The 22,034-nt window shown below is 41.6% G+C and overlaps 1 protein-coding gene across 1 annotated transcript in view; it reads right to left on the bottom strand.

Annotated features, from left to right (window-relative positions):
* The window catches only part of akap6 (A kinase (PRKA) anchor protein 6), a 136,873-nt gene that overhangs the window by 33,149 nt on the left and 81,690 nt on the right, over nucleotides 1-22,034 (bottom strand). Inside the window, 3 exon segments of the mRNA XM_063908026.1 lie at nucleotides 5,269-5,538; nucleotides 14,480-14,536; nucleotides 14,538-14,627. Coding sequence (XP_063764096.1) covers nucleotides 5,269-5,538; nucleotides 14,480-14,536; nucleotides 14,538-14,627 — 417 coding nt within the window.

Genomic DNA, 22,034 nt, shown 5'->3' with positions numbered 1-22,034 from the left:
ATTTATGTTTTATGTTGGGAGGGGCTGCTGAGAGGGGGCTGCACTAGCAGCAGGAGTCAGGTGAGGAGTCATGAATGGTCCGAGGAAGGCCAGATTCAAATCTACCGAACGGCAGGAGGACGGTAGAGCTTAAAATAGAAACGAGTGATGGAGGGAGGGCATGTGATACAGATGATGAAGGGGGGCTGGAGGGCAAAGAGCAGGACTGGAGGGGTCTGTGTGGAGGGGGGGGGCACGGGTTTGACACAGCAGGGGGGGTGCAGGTTCATCGACTCTCAGCAGCAGGGAAGGGAGGGAGCAGCCGGACAGATAACAAGAAAACCGAAACACAACAAGAGCGGGGATAAAGAGCGGGAAAAAAGAGCTGGAAAAAAGAGCGCGGATAAAGAGCGGGAAACTGGAGAATCTGCAGATAGATACAGCAGGAAGAGAGACAGAGGAGGGCAGAGTGCTGAGCTTTACTTCAGAGGAAAGACCTAAACGCTCACACTGATATCCACTATCTATGCTAGCATCTCTGCGTGTGTGTGTGTGTGTGTGAGAGAGAGTGTGAGTGTGTGTGTGGAGAGCCAGAGGTCGCCTCCTGACAGAGTGTGTCCCTCTGACCGGAAGAACAGAGACTTTGAACATGAAGACTGATCCATTTCCATTTGCAAGAAAGGAAAATATAACGCCCTGGCTCTTTTTGCTACGGAAGGTCACAAAGGACAAAATATTATTTTAACATTTTGTTTTTAAATCACAACGGGACTGCTGACTGGTTTTTACTTATTTCCACTTTGCAGATTTATTTTTTTAACAGAAAGTATATTTTGGACCACAAAACTTAAAACAGAAACATGTATGAAGGTACACAATATGTGGTGTCTGTGACATTAAAAGCAACATCTATTATTATTATTATTGGGTCATGTGAAGATTTTGTTAGAGATCTGACAAAAATATCATTGTTTTTTATTTAAAGTCAGAAATGAATGTTAGATTTATTAGAAAAAATCCAACATTTTTCGCTAATAATTCAAAAACAATTTGGAATTCGAAATTGTTTCCTCAAAATTAAATTTTTTTACCCAGAAATTCTGACTTAATTCTCAGATTTCTGACTTTTTCTGTAAGTTTCTCTTTTAATAGACAAACTAGGCAGAAAATAAATGGTCTTTCTTTATTTTAAATAAGATTTTACGTACAAAATCTAATCTAAAGAAAATAATTCCATACTAAATAATTCAATAAATATTTCCACAAAGCAATAAAAAAAGCTGGATAAAGTATAAAGATGATATAATATAAAATAAAAGAACAAATTGGGGGGTAGTCAGCGTTCTGCAGTGACAATAAATAAAGTCAATATAAAATGAATATTATTAGAAAACCTGAAAAGTTTCAGGAAATATTTAACCCTCAGAGCCGTCTTCAGTCTCCAGAGCAGCTGAGTACCTGCTTCACTGTGAGTGTGTATGAATGTGTTAATGTGTGTTAACGTAAGTGTGTGTGTGTGTGTGTGTGTGTGTGTGTGTGTGTGTGTGTGTGTGTGTGAGGGGCTGAGTCTATTAATTCTCGGTGCGTCCGGCCCCCAGGGCGTCTCCACGACAATAGAGTCATCGGAGGCCCGGGCCGGCTGGAGGAACGTCTGGCTCACGCCGTATCTTAAAAAGGAGCGCTAATTCAATTAACAGCCAGGTTACAGAGGGATGGGGGGGGGGGGGGGGGGGGGGAGGAGGAGGAGGAGGAGGAGGAGGAGGAGGAGGAAGCCAGTTAGAATTAATACTAATACACCAATACAATCCTCCCTGTACTTCAATGATGACCAGGGGTACTACAGTGGATTATATGTTTACTTCCGGAACGTAGTGACATCACTATGTAACACTTGCGCTTCTATTGGCTAGCGCCCCTTTAAGTAGCTTTTAATAAGACATCAGACCAGTTTAGCGAAGATCACATGCCACAGTGTCTGTCAAGAAAGATCCATGTTGTTCGAAGTGTCAAATATTAGGTCACCGAAACACAAAATGGTTTGATCATGATGTACGTTCATACATCTGAGGTTTTTCCAGCGCTGTCAATTCTATCACACTGTCTATATGTAGGCATTTGTGTGTGTGTGTGTGTGTGTGTGTGTGCTGATGCGACCTTCGCCGACCCCCGCTGCTTTTCCATACTGCCGTACAGTAATAAGCCGCGGCGCAGAAATCGAACCCATTTACGAGTTCAAACGCCAAAAAACAGACGAATGATCGCTAAGATGGAGCAGACTTCTCTTAAAATGGAACCCCCCTCCCTCTCCATTTAGCCTCTCCCTCCCTCTCTTTCTCTCTCTCTCTCCCCATACAAATGACTGCTATCAATATTTCCAATCTTCATTTCTCCAGAAGCTCAGGGCCTCTTTCTGCCAGAAATCAATGGCTTCCCACTGAGAGCTGCGACAAGGATCAAAAGTGAGAGCGACTCGGCTCACTTTCTTCGGGATAAAGTCTGGTTTCTCTACAGTTTCATCATTTAGGCAGCCTGCGAGAGAGTGTGCGTGTGTGTGTGTGTGTGTGTGTGTGTGTACTGATGCGTGTGTGTTTTGCTTCTATCAATACAGACCAAATTACGCCTTGTCTCGTAACTTTTTCTCAGTCTAATTGCTGTGATGTTTGGTGACATCATGGTTCATTTTATGGATAAATGTTTGTGGTTTTGGTCACTAAAGGTGTCTCAATATCTTAAGACATGAAAGGGAGCGAGACATTTAATTTATGACTGACATATTTATATTATATCAATTTCAATTTGATTTTTTTTAGTTCAAAAAACTGATAAAATCTTATATTCAAGCACAAGATGACTTCCTTTGACAGTGATCAGCCCAGTTGGAAATGTGAGGGATCAGCCGCTTCCTACATCCAGGCCTTGGTTAAACCATACAAATTATCACATGCACTTCGCTCGGTGTCAGCCAATCAGCTTGCTACTCCATCCTCAAAGACAAGCCTGTTTGCTATCCTGGCTCCTGATTGGTGGACTGAGCTCCCCATTGACATTAGGACAGCAGAAACTCTGCAGATCTTCCGTTGCAAACTGAAAAACTCATCTGTTTCCATTACATCTTGGCAATAAATTATTGCAAAACACTAATCCACCAGCTCTTACAATGGTAGGACTTGCTTGAAGTGAATATATCAGCACTTTCGTTCTCGTTGGGAGTTTGATTCTGTATGTTTTTTGCACTTATTGTAATTCGCGTTGGATAAAAGCGTCAGCTAAATGAAATGTAATGAATGTTTTTTTACCATGGATGTGAGCTAATTGGATGTAATCAACACGTGTTTGCCTCTATATTTAATATCACAGCCCAATGAGTGTATTTGCCTTTTAATCTGAACAGTCCCTTGCTGTAACCATGTGAATTTCCCTGTTGTCGGGCAGACTATGTTGCTTTCTAACTGAGGATCTCACATCCTCCACATAAATCCTTTAAAAATGACGCAAAAAAGGTATTTTGTTCAATAAGGATGTTAATCTAGTCCTCACAATCACTTAAAAGAATAAAAGAGTACACACACACACACACACACACACACACACACACACACACACACACACACACACACACACACACACACACACACACACACACGGACACTGTACAAGAAGGGACTGCTCATTCTACAACCAGATATTTAACGATTGTGTAAAAAACATTTTAAAGATTTAAAAAAACATCTTTACAAGAATGTTTTCTTTATCAATACAATCATAATTATAAATAGTACTATGTGTGTCATTCTCAATCTAACTTTATATTGTCATGCATTAAGTTATTTATGCGTCTGTCTGCATGTGTCACTCAATCTTCTGAGTGTGTGTGTTTGTGAGTGTGTGTGGGAACTTATACATACATAAGTTAATGCACTTCTGTCTGCATTGCTTTATGTGTGTGTATAATTAAACGGCTGTGTGTGTCTGTGTGTGTGTGTGTGTGTTTTCTGGTTGTCAGTCACACTGCAGGGCTAGGCTAATCAGCGCAGCTAGCTGTTCGCTGTGTGATCGTCTGATTAATATCCTGTTAGCGTCCCGCGGCTTTTAAGGCTAACCGCTGTTTCCTCTATACATCCATCGCTTCATAACAGAGCTGCCTTCATCTGGCCTCATTAAGACGATGTATTACTATACTTAGCAACCCCACACACACACACACACTCAAACACATTCACACAAAGCCAACATGTTTGTTTAAAGCTAAATGCTGATTGGATAAAGCTTTGCCACAGATTTGAGAGCAAAAGTTAGCGAGAAGAAGTTACTGTGACACTGTACATGAATAAACACCGGCTCAATTCACCTAAACTCCTCATATTCTCACTTTATTTGTTTTAATAAAGTGAAGTTGTCATGTATGAATGGTGTATAAAGTATTTAATAGCCTTATTTTTGAATAAAATATGTTTCAAACCTTTAAACCGTCCTTGTTTTACTAGGTTTTTTAAGGTTATTTGTCTCTAAAAGTTATCGTTATTCCTGTTAATGGTCTAACTAGTTTTCTTCATAACTGTTTGAAAGTACAGCATGTTCTACTAACATTTGGTTTATAAAAACTACTTCAACTCATAAAGCCTCAAGTGATTACACAGTAAGAAGGCGTCGAGTTTAAGTTGAGCACTTGAGGAGTTCAATATGATGAGGTATGTAATAGTTTGCTCCATTGCTGCCCAGATTTATTTTGCAACTCATTTCCCAAGTCGTGATTCTATTCATTGTTGAGTGCCATTTGACCATCTTCGACTAGCTGGAGGGGGGAATGACTACATTTAACCAAACATTGGCAGGGGACAATTGCTAGACACATTGACTGAAAAAAACTAATCTTGGCAAACTATTAGCTCTAAAATGAAACTGCTAATGCAGAATAAATGCGAAATATTATCCCTAAAAGACAATCATAACCAACCAGGAGATAACTAAATATGAAACTGATCAGCACTACTAAATATAATATGTAAAGGACAATTTTACGACATGAATTACGACCAAACTCACGCAGCTTCTAAAGAGTGCTAAGGCTTAGGATGTATAACTTGAAGTAAGGAAAGTGGAGGAAACAGGGACTGAAAAGGATCCAAAACTGCAGAAAAACCACGTGAAAACTCTCACATCACGTGTTCGAAGTTGTACTTTTGTGAAACACACTGGTTGCTAAGTTTCCACTCAACCTATCTATGTACCTAAAATACAAAAGCAACAAACGAGGAGTGTCTATCATCTCAACCTCCGGATCAGCCGTACCTTGAAGCTGTGCAGCTGCTCCGAGGCGTCTTTGTCCCGTCCGAGGCAGGAGTTGAAGATGAGGAGCTCGGTGTCTCTCAGCCACGCCTTCAGCTCCTTGATCCGAGCCTCCAGCTGCTCCAGGAGAGAGTTGGTGAGCGGGGAGAGCGCCGAGCGAGGGTTGTCCTGCGCCGCGCCGCGACCTCCGACTTGCAGGGAGTTCATGTTGGACGACTGGGAGGAAGAGGAGGAGGAGGAGGACACGGCTCCTGAATGCTCCGAGAGGATTTTCTGACGGGAGAGAGAGGAGAGAAAGTGTGAGGAGGACTCATTGTTGTGTCAATACTCCATCATGCAAAGCAGCACATCAATCAATAACAACACAATCATTAATCAGTCACCTTCGGAGACGGACACATCGATGAGAGGGACGACATGTTCTCATTTCTAAACTGCAGGAGGGTTTGAGCTGCTCCTGAAGATGTCATCATACTCCTAAAGTTGTCGACATTTATAGACTTTGTTTATTGTTTACTGAGCTGACATTACTGTGTTTAGGTTCCATTTTCTCGTGGAGAGGATTTATTGGGCTCCTTTCCCATGTTTTTATGCCTCTTCTCTTTCAAAAGTTGCTGTTCTACTATATATGGTGACAAAAATGAGGATAAATATTCTTTAAAGTGTTTTTCATTTGTTTGAAACTGCTGTTGTTTGGTTGCACGGTGGTTTAACGGATATTCCAGTCTTCTATAAAGAGTTTTTGAACTGGTTTTATAGAAGATATCATGCATGCAATACATTGTAGTTTACCAATATGAAAAGCCATGATAGATTTCCTTTATTTGTGGCACTTCTAGCTCATTCTATTACATAAATCTATATTAAACTGCGTTCCTAATCCTGCGTTTGTGACGGTGGTTTAGCTTTTTTGTTATTAATGCCGCTCATTGTTGTGAACGCGGCCGATGCTGCTGGATTGTTGTTGTTGATGAACAAAGCTTTGTGGAGTGTAACTGGTGTTTTTTTTCCAGAAGCAAACACATCAGCTGCTAATTCAGCTGAAACTCACACCAACAACAAAACACCCTTTAGACACAACACACACTGAAAGAGTGAAGCAATCAGGCTTTCAAAAAGCAACAATAACAAGAGTCCAAGTGTGTGTGTGTGTGTGTGTGTGTGTGTGTGTGTGTGTGTGTGTGTGTGTGTGTGTGTGTGTGTGTGTGTGTGTGTGTGTGTGTGTGTGTGTGTGTGTGTGTGTGTAAAATAAGCTCTGCAGAGTCATTTTCAAACCCCTGTTGATCACACAGTGAAACACAGCAAACCGCTGAGAGAGACTATTCCCTACTCGAATTTAAAGTGTGTGTGTGTGTGTGTGTGTGTGTGTGTGTGTGTGTGTGTGTGTGTGCGCACGCGTGCGTGTGTGTGTGTTCTGAAAAGTGCTCATCAATATAGAACAAACAGACTTGTGATGTTCATTGCGGATCATCACGCGCTGCTGGAGAACGTTATTAGCAACAGAGTCCAACGTCTACAGAAACGCAGCGGAGTGTAAACGTGTGCAGCAAGTTCCTTTGAAGACTCAGAATTTTAAGAAAAATGGTCTTAACTTATTTTCAGATAACATCAAGTTGGAATCTTCTATCTGTTTGTGCAAAATTTGGTCTCAGTTTTCATATTTATCCACCGCAGTTTTGGGAAGAAATCACAACCAGGATATGACATACTGAGTGAAGCTGCTGAGGTACGGAGGGGGATGAGGGCCATGTGGTTGTTTTGGGGGGATTTGGAAAAAGTGATGTTTTATTTTTTAATTCTGAGATTAAAGTCGGAGTTCTCACTTTACTTTTTCAGAATTCTGACTTTAATCTCAGAAATACACCAATCAAAATCACCTTTGGTCGAAATATAGCCTAAAATGTCAAAGTAAGGACTAAAGCCTAATGTCTAAATATATATTTTCTGTCTGAAAAATAATTCTGTACCAGACACAGAATCACAACCTTTTGTGAAAGCATGGTGGGGTTTTTAAAAAACATTTTTCACAAAAACATTTTGGATAAAAGGTCGTTGAAATATATAAAAACACCGTGATTTGACTCCATCTTTTCTTGTGTTATTTTCTTTAAAACGGCGTCATGTTTCTCTGCCTCTTATTCAGAAACTAATTCATTTGTGACGGTTTGGATTAAATAGCCCATCATAAATGTTATCCTCTTGTTTTCTATTTGGGATGCTTCTCTGTAAACAAATCAATTCTGAGTAAATATACCTTCTTAATTTCCTTTTCCTCTGAGGCTTTTGTACACGTTCAGTAAGGATGATATTCACTGCTTTGGATTATTTTCTTCTACTGTTGCATTTTTACAACTTTGTTCTTCATTCATACATTTCTAGCTTCTCTATCTTTGTCGCTTCAACAAGTTCTTTCTCTCCGTACTTTAACTACTTAATAAATATCTCTGATCAGATGACTACATATGTACTGTACAAGTAAGCCATTGGAAGTGGAGTATTAATGAATCACTTGAATGTCAGATATGTCCATAAAGTATATATCGATTTTCTTCTTCTTCCAGTCTCTAGTAAAGGTTTTGGCTCAGCTTCTTCACAATCTTCAGTTTCCACACATGACTTTATAGGTTATTTGTTGTAAAGTTTTACAGCGTGATACAGCGTTTATCTTGCCGCTCCTGTTACTGCTTTAACAAGCCGCCATAACAAGAGAAACTTTGAGCATTTGGTGAACACAGAGGTGCTCCAGAACGAGCCCCGCATGGGTCCCTGCTGCTCATTTGCATATGTATGAGTTTGTACAAAAGGTATTGAGTCGCTGGTATAGCGGCGAGTCTCCCTCCTGAGTGGAAACACTACTTTAGCTGAACTCTGGAAGGTAAAACCGGCCCATTAGACGCAGAAGAGGAGCGATTACAGGACCCCCTGACCAGTGAAATGAGCAGGTAGTGTGTGTTCAGAAGAGGAGACGCCATTATGAGTGTGTGGTTAGTTTGTCAAAGGGAAACAGAGAGAGGGAAAGATATCACAGAGGATGTAATTCAAGAGGTATAAAGACTCAGAAACAAAGCCTTTTTTCTGGAGATGTGATTCATTTCCCTCTCTCTACAGGTGATTGCCGTGCACATTGTTTACGATGCAAATCTATTTGTTTCCAATAACACTGAGCAGCGTGACACCGTGTGGATGCAGAGTTCTGTCCCTCTTTAATACTTTTCAGAGTTTCTGAAAACTTGAGGGGTGTTTGATATTCAGAGTGAATTTGTTTAGGCTATACTGTCAAATCACTGACTGTGTTCCAGGATTAAGTGGTGTTTAATCAAAACAGCTAATTAAACGTTCTATAATATACCCTATTCTGCTTTTGGGGGTTTTCCCTTTCCTGTAGTGCGTTATTTAGGTTTTTGTGCATGTGAACGGTCTGCAGAGGCTAAAATTCCGGAACACAAAGACATCACTTTGCAACACTTGCGCTTCTATTGGCTAGCACTACAACACATTGTATGTGATAGGCTAAGGGGCGGGACATCTCTAAGCAGGTTGACCAATCACAACAGAGCCGGCCAGCTAACCAATCAGAGCAGACTTGGCTCTGATTTCAGACACAGGGTGAAAAGTGGACAGGCAGTATGAGAAGAAAAAAGGAGCTTTTTGAACATTATGGCATGGAAACAAGCAGAATATGTCCTCCTTAACTCCTAATTTCACACATTTCAAAAAATAAAATTGCAAATAAAACATTTATACATTCTTCTTCAAGGTCATTTTTCAATTACATTTTAATAATACCTAAACTAAAAGTAACTTTTGACTTATTTTTTCATAATAGATCTGAGAAAATATGACTCAAAGTTATGGCTAGGTTCAAGTTTATACTTTTTATTAAACTTGTTCTACTTAAATCTGCATCACCTTACATTAAAAGCTCAAATCTTTAACTTAAAGTAAAAAGATCTCAATTGCAAGCCTAAAATATGTGTGTTTAAGAACTAAACTGCAACTCTCCCTGGAAAAATTAACAAATAGTAAAGAAGAGAATAAACAATAGAGGGAAATAATTGCAAAGACAACAAAGAGGAAAATGCAAAAGAGGAATTAAAACCTAGAACTAAATATTATTCTGAGAAATAAAAAGGCTAATTAACAAGATCCAGGGGGAGAGACAGGACACGAAGAGGAAAAATGATCAAATATGAGAGAGGAGAGTGAATGAAACCAGGTCCAGTAGACGGCAAAAGGGTGTGAATACACAGAGAAATGGATCATTTCAAGTGTTATTTACCTCCAGGGGAAATAAAACAAAGCCCCTTTGTTTATTTGTGTCTCTGTTAGTCTCCTTCTACAGTATCTATCAATCTATCTATCACTCCTCACATGCTTTGACCTTGAACTAACACGGAAAACCGACAAGCTGCTGGCAAAATCCACCACAGAAAAGTTAATTTACAACCTTTTTAGTCTCAGCGTTGTTTCGTGTGTGCGTGTGTGGTGTGTGTGTGTGGTGTGTGTGTGTGTGTGTGTGTTAGTCATAAATTCTTCATAAGGCCAGGACAGTTCAGAGGCGAGGCACAGGACATCAATTCCAGTTAATTCCCAATTTGTGTCAGAGCAGCAGATGCCGACGCCAGCACTGATAGGCGCGTTAATGTTTTCCTCAGACGCCATGTTGAAAAGGGGGGAAGAGGGAGAGGAAGGAAGGGTGGAAGGAAGGAGGGAGGGTGGGAGGGAGGGAGGTGAAGACGAATAGGAAAAAACAAACAGATGTGAGACCTTCGATAAGGAGTGAAGATTTTGGAAAGACTCATTCTACCTTTAAAATAAAGATTTGAAAAAGGATGGAACTGATTTATCGAACTGAAAAAAAGGAATGAAGGGAAGGCGAAGAGAAAGAAGATGACGGAGGATAAATAAATGGGAGGGAGAGATGTTGAAGTGTGGAGGAGAAAGGGAGAAAGAGTGACAGAGGATGATGGAGAGGTCTGCGGAGGTGAAGAGTAAAACAGATTGGGAGATGAGGAAAAAGAGGAGGAAGAGGAAAGTGTGGCTGTGAGAAAATAATACTTTTCATCACCGTTATCGAGTTGATTGATTATTTTCTTTAAGAAATGTCAGAAAGTAGTGAAAAATGCACGCAAAAAAAATCCGAAAGCTTAAAGGGATGTTTGTCTATAGGTGATTTTATTTGACAAACATGCCAAAAGTCTAACACCACCGAGGATAGCACGAAGTAAACATTTGTTAAGACAATATCTGACAGTTTCCCTGCTTTAATGTTCAGAAAGCTCTTTATTTCTCTCATACTGCCTGTGCTGCAGCACCTCTTTTCACCCTCTGTCTGAAACCAGAGCCCAGTCTGCTCTGATTGGTTAGCTGGCCGGCTCTGTTGTGATGGGTTAACCGCTTAGAGATGTCCCGCCCCCTTACTCTACCAGGGTTAATATGAGTGTTTGTTTCACGGGCATCTTGTTCTCTTACTACCCATAATTCATTTCTTTCCTTGTGTGTGTGTGTGTGTGTGTGTGTGTGTGTGTGTGTGTCCAAATGTCTCTTTGTCAGGAATAGAGGTTTAATCAAAGTCTGGTTACTGCGGCGGAGAGAGACACACACATCTGTTGCTGTTGTTTAATTTCTGAAATGAAATCTGTTTGAGGTTGATACATATGTTAATGCAAACACACTTCCAATAACTTTCTAAGCATTTGTCTGCGAGACGATAACGTGTGTGTATGTATGTGTGTTATCTCCTTGTAGTCTTCAATGATGCACACACACACACACACACACACACACACACACACACACACACACACACACACACACACACACACACACACACACACACACACACACACACACACACACACACACACACACACACACACACACACACACACACACACACACACACACACACACAGACACAGATGGCTCCTCTCTGTTTTTGTGAACGCATGCGTCGTTCGGTCGACAGGAGACGGTTTGTTTCTTTTGGAGGAACAAAGTCACATCGTCACATTTGAACCTCCTGATGAGCCGCCACCAGCTGTCAGACCTGGAATTAATCAGCACGCCCGGGCGAGGACTGCTGCCGACGTGCCCATCAGCAAGGCTTTCAGTCTTCAGAATAACTCAAATATAAGAGTGGCATTAGGGAGTTACTTCAGCTCTCCCGGTAATGGTAGTAAAAGTTTATATTTTTTATAAAACAAGGTGACTTTTGAGCTCAGATGGACCAATTCCTTATTTAATAATTTGTAAAAGCAATATTCAAATGTGTGTTTGATTGTTCAATATTAAAATTAAAATAGAATAAGAGCTTGAGGATATAAAAGAACTAAAGAACGAAGTAAACTGCGACTCAAAAGGTGCATTTCAGTAAAACTCACTCTATTTTAGATGTTTTTTAGATGCTAAAGTCGAAGCTAACACGCTGCTGTTAGATAAGCTGAGGCTCATGGGTAATGTAGTATTTGGATGAATATTTATTTCAGTTAAATGAGAAGTCTGAGTCTAATAGCAGGAGTATTTGTTTGGTCAAGTTTTACCCTCATTCTTATGTGGATTTCAGAATTTTAAGCAATGTAAGTAGCGCTAACTAGCAACTTATGCTAACAAGAGTAGCTGCTGTTAAAAAAAAATAGCATTTTGTGTGCTTCTTTTTCAGTTTTGTTGCAGGGAACTTTGGGATTTTAGCCTTTGCAGACCATTTGCATGCACAGAAACCTCTAGAACACACTACAGGAAAGGGAAAACCCCAAAAAGCATTATAAGGCCTCCTTGATGAAAGCAATTTGACAAACCCTGCAGCGACTTGGCCCCTCTCTTTCCTCCCTGAACTCTAAAAGTTTGTCTCAGGAGCCAGATTGTCTCCACCACAACAGGGAGACGTCTTCAGTCGTGTCTCCGCAGAGCAGAGGCGCTTCAAACAGATGGGAAAGTGAACAGCTGTGTGTTTATCTCTCATGCGACATCGAGCACACAGTCCATCTCAACCTGTGCAGACGCCTCTCTGAGTTTCCATTTCCTGATGAGTTTTTCCTCCTGTGAAGATGACTTGAAAAAAACTTTCTCTGCAAGGATACGAAGGTTACCGGCACGATCTGAGACTCGATAGTCATCTGGTGTCTGGAAGCACACATCTAACAGAGGCCGCATTGTTAGCGCTGATGCTTCTCCAAATTAATTCCAAAGTTACATCCGCACCATTGGATCCTAACCTTGATGAAATTTGAAAAACTTGACGAAGATCTGCCTGGTTTTCTAGGTAAATATGGAGCTTCTCTGCTCATCGATGCTGTTTTCGTTTAGCCTTGCAACTATTAGGTCAACTTCCCTCTTTTTAAACACATAAGAAGCAAATATGTAGTGAGTAGAATACTTTACCATGTTAAAAAAAGACTTAATTATGTTGATTTTGGAAAAAACAACCTTTCTTTTCCTGGCAAGTGCTTGGAGCCAATAAATCCAAACATCTACAGCTCCCGTCGCCACTGGCAAACTCTATAACCAATATAGATATGTTTAAAACTCCAGAACAACACTACATGGTGAGATTATGTTGTCAACTACAGATATCTTGTAAACCCTGTAAAGATATCCATCTAAATAACCTTTATTTAATCAGGTGATCTGATCTATATACATCCATCTCTTCCATCCATCCCAGTACATTCCTCCACACAGCTAAAGGCCACGGTGGCAGCAGGGCTTCTTAATTGAGACGACACTAATTATCATCTTCATGTTCCAGATTAGATCAGCGCTGATTAGCCTAAAATTAGACACACACACACACACACACACACACACACACACACACACACACACACACACACACACACACACACACACACACACACACACACACACACACACACACACACACACACACACACACACACACACACACTCATGTCTCAACGCAAATATCAGTGCTCTCCTGCAGATACCATCTCTGTGTTTGGCTCATCTGTCATTATACTAGTTTTCACTTTCTGTTTCCTGTTTTTTGTTTACGTTTTCTCAATCTGTTTTTACTTCCTGTGTTTTCCCGCCTTTTCTGTCTGTCCTGGCATATTGATGTCACCTGTTTCCCACCAGCCCTGACATCACTTGAACTCTTGCACACCTGCATTGTATCCTCTTATTAGTTTCAGCTTGTATTTAAGTCCTTATTTTCTGTTAGACCGTGTCTTAAATGGCGTCCTTCTTTACTTTGTCTTTCTCTTCTCTTTCAGTGTGTCCCAATGCGAAGTATGTCAAAATGCACCATGAGTACCCAGATGGTGAATTTAAAAAAGTAAAAAGTCAACTGAGGACTGTTTGAAACCTCAACCTGTCCAGCAGTGGCTCAGGTCAGTCAGTAGGGCTTGGACTGGGAAATCGTAGGGTCGCCGGTTCAAGTCCCCGAACAGACTTGAAATATGGAAAGTGGACTGCTACTTGGAGAGGTCCCAGTTCACCTCCTATGCCCTGCTGTGGTGCCGTTGAGCGAGGCACCGGACACCTCCAATCCCCCCTCCCCATTGCTCCCCGGGCGCTGCACAATAGCTGCCCACTGCTCCTAGTACTAGGATGGGTTAAATGCAGAGGACTAATTTCACTGTGTGTGCTCTGCTGTGTGCATGTGACTAATAAAGAGGGTTTCATCCTCCGATTCTAACTATCTATCAAGGACCGCCATCTTGGCTACGTAACCGAAGCTATGCTACCAGCCTTGATTGTTGTTGCTCTGGCAAACACAACACTATACAAATAAAACATATACGGGCTTTCTCATTAATCCAGTAACATGCAGGTGTTAAAAAAAAGAAGCCACTGTTTATGTTATTGGGTCAATTGAGCAGTCTTTAGGGAATTGCTAGCAACATTAGAACGGATGTTGCTAGCTAACCGTGCTGATCGTCACTTCCAGTGAGGGTCCGCAAGTTGTGTGCGATTTGAGACAACCCAACATGGTCAAAAGTTGAGTTAACAGAGGATGATATCTAATGTACGAAAAGGAAAGTATCCGGATTGAAACACAGCACTAGTCTTTGGTGGCTCCTTGGAAGTTGTCTTCTGATTTGCCTTCACTTATCCGGATCAAGCCTTGAATTTTTTTGTGTTTTTTGTACTCCTGCACATACCAATCTCTGTGTGTGTGTGTGTGTGTGTGTGTGTGTGTGTGTGTGTGTGTGTGTGTGTGTGTGTGTGTGTGTGTGTGTGTGTGTGTTACCTCCAGCTGTTTCCAGGTGTGCGTCAGGTTGTGCATTTTTGGGTGGAAGTCGCCAGGGCAGTTGTGTCCCGCTCCTCTTCAGAGACTCGGCTCGACCCAGCAGGCTGGTCTTCTTGCTCTCCATCAGCATCAGCTCAGCGTGGCTGCTCTGGAAACACAGCAGAGGACAGACAGAGACGTCACACACATGGACAGACTGAACCAGACCAGAGGATACTTTCCCAACACTAAGAAGATTGTTGACATGATCTCTATATTTTTTGACACGTTCATATTATCATTTGGATTGTCTATGTTGTAAATGTACTATCTTTTTTTAGTTATACAAACGACATATGAATATTCTGCACTGGAATCCACTCTATTGCAGCTGCCATCCTCCACACAGGGAGAAGCTTCACAAGCCTACAGGTTGTGAGTATTTGATCTATTCCTTTAACTGCTCCTCCAAAAAAATGCAGCATATATTTGATTGTTTTTGTTTGCAGCTCATGAGGCTGTCGCTGGAGTTTTCCGCGCATTTGTCTCGCTGCTTTGACCACATTAAAAGGTAAAAGTGTTGCAGCTCTGCAGCCGTGCAGGAATCAAACGCAGCGTTGAAATCCTTCTGGAAAAGATTTTATAAAAATGCTCCATTTTGTTCGACGAAGTGATGCTGGATATTTTACTCCCTTCTGGTTTCTGTTTGTTGTGCTGTAGTGTTGGGAGTGGAGGAGCTGTATGTATGCCATGAGTACCTTTTTACCTAGTTTATATATACATATATATATATATATTAATTGAGGTTTTTGTACAGAATTGACTGCTGCATTTTGTTTTTATGTGAAAACGTGTCCTAGTTGATTATTTTCTCTTAAAGAGGAGATACTATGATCATTTCTAGGTGTATATCAGTATGTAGTGTCTCTCCTGGGACATGTCTCCATGCTTTAATGTTCAAAAAGCTCTTTAAGTTTCTCATACTGCCTGTGCTGCAGCACCTCTTTTCCCCCTCTGTCTGAAACCAGAGCCCAGTCTGCTCTGATTGGTTAGCTGGTCTGCTCTGTTGTGATGTCCCACCCCTTAGCCAATAGAAGCACGAGTGTTACAAAGTGATGTCACTATGTTCTGAATATTGGGGATTTAAGCCTTTGCAGACCATTGACATGCACAAACACCTAATAAAATGCATAATAGGGCCTCTTTAATTCTGTCTGTCTTCCATCTTTCAGTCTTAACCTCTTTTTGTCAAGACCTTTCTTTCCTGTACGTCCATTTTCTCTCCTCATGTGATAATTGTTATCCTTTGCTTTGTATCCTCACCACATTGCCTCTCTCCTCTTTCATATCCTCACTTAGCTTAATCCAATACCTCTTTTAGCTAATCAACTTTCTCATTCCTCCATCTACTGTTCTTCTCTCTCCATATTTCGCTGCTCTTTCTCCTTTGGTCCTTGTCTATTCTCTCCCTTTCTCCACACTTCTCCATCTTTATTGTCGTTACTGTAACGCTCCTCTTGTATTTGTTTAATGCTTCCATCTTTTCCCCATCTATCTCCCCTCTTTTCAGTTCTTAGCGTAACTCTCCTTCAATGCCTCCATCCTCTTTTTGGTTAATTTCCCCTCCTCCTCCTCCTCCTCTTTTCTCTTTCTCCTCTTTTCATTTTCTGCATCGATAGCTACTTGATTCTACTTTTCCCTTGTCGTTTATCATTACTGCCCGGCCCTATTTGAATATTTAAATGTCTCTTCTCTGACTGTGTGTGTGTGTGTGTGTGTGTGTGTGTGTGTGTGTACGCATGTGTGTTTTTTTTTTGCTGCGCTGTCATCAGAGAGGCGGCAGCCATTTTTCAATGTCGCCGATTCTGATGGAGATGCTATCGCTCGGTGCTTCACAGCCATCCATCCCCTTCACTTAGCTAATAGCCACGCCGCGAGAACGAGGGATCGACAGCAAGAAGAAGAGACGAGTGGAAGGTAAATATGTCGCCGTCGCACTCCTCTAACAGTAAGGAAATTATACGATTTATTCGCTGATGGCAAATATTGATTTAAAAAAGAGGGTTGGTGGGGAGAAGCGGGGGGGGGGTTGTTTTGTTGTTGTTGTTTGTTTGAAGGATGCCACTGAACCAAAGTCAAAGAAAAGAGGGAGAGAGAGGAAGATAGACACTGCGATTAAAATGCATGAGATCCGAACTTTGAGATAAGTGCTGAGAGAGGGATCTTGGAGAAATGGGACGGTGGGGGGGAGGAGGGGAGGGGGGGGGGGGGAGAGTGATGGGGTGAGGAGGGGAGGGATGCATGGATGGCTAGTTGTGATGTATTCATGCCTCCAGTCAATCTCCATGCAAGGATGGACTGAGATCCACGGGCCTGAGGACGGAGAATGAAGAAGACAAAGAGATGGGTGTGTGTCTGTGTGTGTGTGTGTGTGTGTGTGTGTGTGTGAGGAAGAGAAGGAGAAAAATATACAGTAAATAAACACAGAGGACAAGGTGACGTCCAAAATAACACACACTGGAGATGTGACAGGCTGTCGCACACTGTGATCTCCGAGAGAACATGCGAGCAACACCCACATCTTGGTGACAGTCAGACACATTTTGTAAAGTACGAATTCTGTGTAAAAAAAACTTTGGGGGTTTTCCCTTCCCAGTAGTGTGTGATTATAGGTTTCTGTTCATGTAGATGGTCTGCAAAGGATACAATTCCAAAGTGACACAGTGACATCACTACGAAACACTCACGCTTCTATTGCCTAGCGTTCTGACACATTGTGCGTGATAGGCTAAGGGGCGGGACATCTCTTAGGGGTTGACCAATCACAAAAGAGCCGGCCGGCTACTGTAGCCAATCAGAGCAGACTGGGCTCTGGTTTAAGACAGAGGGTGAGAAAGTGGTTCAGGCTGGTGTGATAGATATACTTACAAATAATATATTTATACCAAGAGTAAAACAATTCTAAAAAAAAGCCTGAAAAATATAGTTTGAATATTTTTGGAAAACTATTATTTTTAGACATTTTAGAGATTTTAAAAAATGATGTTAGGAAAAACAAAACTAGGAACTATTAAAAACATACGTCTTCTTTAAGAATACATTCCTACAGGCGACATGAACCGTGAACAAGTTATAATACCCAAACAATTAATCTAGTAAATCCTATTTTTATTACCATAAATATTGATTAATAAGACAATTCTCTGAGCTTTTTAACAGAAACCTGAGAATCGAGGGATAAACGCTTCACGAAACAGACGAGCGGGGGAGAGGGGGGAGGATAGGAGAGGAGAGAGGGAGGGATGAGGAGGGGGAGAAAATCAACAAGCAATCATAAGTTTAATTTGGTCTCCATATTAATGAGCGCGGAGCTGAAATGTCAGCAAAAATGCAGTCATACATGAAAAACATTTAATGCATTTTGAACATTAGCTTTTTTTTCCCCTCGCAGATTCATCTTATCCGCACAAATGAGAGAAGTTTGTCGGAGGCTGCGTAACGGAACGATTCTGTCGTCGCGGCAACTAAAGTTTGGGGGAAGTGATAAGGACACATCTTCCTCCTCCTCCTCCTCCTCCTCCTCATCGTCTTTTCTCTCCTCCTGTGTCTTTGTGTTTGCTTCCTCCTGATTTTTATGTGTTTAACATTGTTTCTCTCCTCCTCCTCCTCCTCCTCCTCCTCCTCCTAGCACTTTCCTTCTTATCCACCTTTCTCTTCGTGTTTTCATCCATAAACAAAGAGTGTGTCTGCAGGAGGTAAAAAACCCTGTATTGCTTACATGTGAGTGTGTGTGTGTGTGTGTGTGTGTGTGTGTGTGTGTGTGTGTGTGTGTGTGTGTGTGTGTGTGTGTGTGTGTGTGTGTGTGTGTGTGTTTATGTGTGTGTGTGTGTGTGTATGTGTGGTGTGTGTTTGTGAGTGTCTCCGGTTGAGATGGATGTTCCACCGGCTCTGAAAGAGCAGGAAGTGGCTCTCTGACACCCCATTTATACTGCCAGACACTTCAACCTGTGTGTGTGTGTGTGTGTGTGTGTGTGTGTGTGTGTGTGAGTGTGTGTGTGTGTGTGTTCGGTCTGTAAAAGTACAGCCACATAACACCTTGAAGTGACATCACCTTCTCCAAACGGCCTCCAGTTTCCCTTACTTCAGTAGGATATGTTGATTAAAGGTTTAAATGATTATATATTTTTGTAAAGCACTTTGAATTGCCTTGTGTTGAAAGGAGAGGATTTGTGCCGATTTCTCTCCCAATTTTGAGATGATTTCAAACAATTGTTTGTTTGTTTTTGTTATAAATTATAGGCACGTTGGGTTTAAGTTCAACATGATAAGAGACTTATTAACAGATCAGAACAATAGATAATTACCACATTTAAATAGTGCTTCCTATTTCTTTCGGTCTAGATACGACTCTTGATTATTCTAAATATTTCCTCCTCTCTAACTTATTGATGTTGTGTAACTGAACGTAAATAAACCTTTAACTTTAAATGTAAACTGAACTCGATCTGAACACGGCCCTCTGTGTTGCTGAGAGCTTCTGGACGTTTCTCTTTCACCAAAAAGATGCAAAACACAGAAAGAAAAGGAAGAGAAACTTTCTCTCTTTCCAAACGAGGCGACACAACAAAAGACCCGGCAACATGTTTTAATTGCTGCCATGGAAACCGGATGAATGAGCCATTTGACTGGCCGGTAAAGACGGCTCGCCATTCAGCCTCTCAGCAAGTCACGTGTGCGTGCGTGCGTGCGTGTGTGTGTGTGTGTGTATGTGTGTGTGTGTGAATGTTTGTGTGTCGCTTGGAGGTCATTAGTACAAAGCAAAGAGGGTGAAATTTCTACCAGTCTGTTGAGAGAGACAGAGAGAGAACAGTGAGCAGAATAAAGACAGCTGAATAAATGCACATACTAATAAATGTCCACTGAGAAAGCCAAAGGGAAAAATCAAGAAACAATCCTCTCGGCTATTTATGGATTTTCCAAATCACCTGAAAATGTGACTTTATGTGCTTTCTTTGTACATTATAAAAAAACGGGTGAGATCATTTATCATTTTCAAAAGTTAAAAAAGTCATAGTTTAGATTTCTTTCTCATAATTTTGTCTTTTTCAACCAAATGTTTAAGTTCCTCACTTTCTCCGTCATATTTCTGAACTTTTTATCAAAAATATTAGACTTTTTTTCGCGTAATTTCTATTTAATGTCTTCAGATGTTTTTTCTTTGCATTCAAACGATCTCTGTCAGAATTGGACTTTGATCTCAGATCTCACAAAAGGCTCTAATCCTCCTAATTTGTTTCAAACACTTGAAAATCGTGTGAGTATAATCAACACTGAAGGCTCTCGGGATGCAGGTAAGGCTTTATACTATTTGCTCGTTATCTCAACGTTCTTCTTATAAAGAACGAAATGTATGTTTCAGAGATGTATAAAGAACACACCATCCAATTAAATGATCAAAAGTGATCACCGATAAAACTGCATTTCTCCAGAGTTTATACATTTGTTCGTGTCAGCTAAGATGCCGGCCGAAAATACGAGAAAGAGAAGGACTGTGTGTGTGTGTGTGTGTATGTGTGTTGGCACAGAGGAGGTTGAGTCACACAGTCTGCGGGATGCCGCTATAGGTTGATGCCAGGTGACCTTTGACCCCCTAAGAACCCTGGGAATTCTCTTCTGGCAAGACGGTGTGAGGTGGAACAATATGAGAAGAAGAAAAGTAGGAATTCCAGAAAATGTTTACCAAGTGGCTGTCGAATAGTATTTTTGGATTAGGAAGGTTCCTAACTGAGCGAAACGACCAGGAAGCACTGACTGTAAGCAGGCAGGCGTGACAAGAGCTGCCACTCCATGAGGAAAGGAGCTCCAAAGCTTCCCCTGTTATCTTCTGTCGCATAAAATACATCGGACCGTCTTTAACAGAAAGGGGAGAGTGCCATCCCACGATCATGACTGATGTAAGTTATCCATGTGTGAAGTTATGGCAAAGGTCCCTAATATGTTTAAGGCTTTCCCCCTTCCTGTAGTGTGTTATATAGGTTTTAGTGCATGTAAATGGTCTGCAAAGGCTAAAATTCCAAATTTCCCCCCATGGTGAGTTTCTATCCCACACACTCCCTGCTCCCTGAACACTATTTATCCAAATGGCTTCATACAATGATACTCATTGGGTCAACTTGACTGTATTTTGGGTTGTGTTCAGTTATGCCAAGTTCACACTACACGAGTTTTAGCCCAATCGGTCGCTCCCAGACGGATTTTGGAGCTCTGGGACGAATCGGCGCTAAATCGGCGCATCGGTCGCTCCCAGACGGCATTTGATCGTTATGTGTGAACTGCTCAAGAGCGAGGCGAGACTCCCCGACGCATCCCAGAGGCCTCCCCGACGCCTCCCCGACGCCCGACACATATCTAGCAAGCTAAATATCTGGACCTGTCGGCGAGTCCAAATCCTGTAGTGTGAAAAGGGTTGTGCCTGGTAAGGGGTGTGCCGAAGAGCTACAGCCAATGAGAGCACAAGACACGGGGTGTGGAAAAGCCCCGGGGAGGAGCTGCACAACTTTCAAAAAAGGAGAAGAAGCGTTGTCCTACACAACAAGTCGACACAGCTGTTTGAAACCTGATTTTGAACTGTAAAGTTGTAGCTAGGCTACACAATTCACTGATCGGGTAGTGTGTGACCCCCTGTCGCCGTTCAATCGCGTAGTGTGCACACCACAACGACTTCAAGACTCCCGAGCGAGTTCTGTAGTGTGAACTGGCTAGCGATCGTACGACTTTGAAAGTCGTGTAGTTTGTGCAAGGCATTAGTCGTTTAGCTCAGATGCTAACTGATCTCTCTTTGAAGGATTTATCCCTCCTTGTTATTTCTTCAGAAGAGTGAGAGAGTGTCGAAGAAGTACACATGTGTTGGTGTGTGTTTCTGGCCTCATAGGAAGCTGGATGGATCCCACTATATAGGATCTGAACAAAGAGAAGCTTTATACTGAAGAGGGGGGGGGGAGCATTTGCTGGTGTGTATGGACACTTATGCATGTTTGGGGGTGTATCATTGTTCTTCACTTTTATTCCAGTTCAGCAAAAACAATATTGTTAATATTAAAATCAATAAAGGTCGTTATTATTCTCCTTCCTCCGTCTGTTACACAGAACAGCACCAGGGTGTTTTTATTAAAACTACTCAATAAAAACAGAGCCTCACTTTATAAATTAAAAAAAGAGGGAGCGATCCATTTACCAATCATCACCTTATCAGTGGTGTGTGTGTGTGTGTGTGTGTGTGTGTGTGTGTGTGTGTGTGTGTGTGTGTGTGTGTGTGTGTGTGTGTGTGTGTGTGTGTGTGTGTGTGTGTGAGTGTGTCCCTGACATAGAGTCTTACTGAAGTGGGCAGGTGTCGGTCAACAACACTTCCTCTGTTGTTGGCTTCCGCCTCTGTGTGTGTGTGTGTGTGTGTGTGTGTGTGTGTGTGTGTTTGTTTGTTGTAAATGGAGTCAATGAGACAAATAGTCTAAAGAGGATAAAAAAGGGGGATTTAGAAACTGGAATTCTAACCTTAATATTTCTGTTTTGTTCAAGTTGT

Source organism: Eleginops maclovinus, chromosome 19 (assembly GCF_036324505.1).
Source record: "Eleginops maclovinus isolate JMC-PN-2008 ecotype Puerto Natales chromosome 19, JC_Emac_rtc_rv5, whole genome shotgun sequence".
NCBI lineage: Eukaryota > Metazoa > Chordata > Actinopteri > Perciformes > Eleginopidae > Eleginops > Eleginops maclovinus.
The sequence above is the reverse complement of the archived record's forward strand: the minus strand, read 5'-3'. Positions and strand labels throughout refer to the sequence as shown.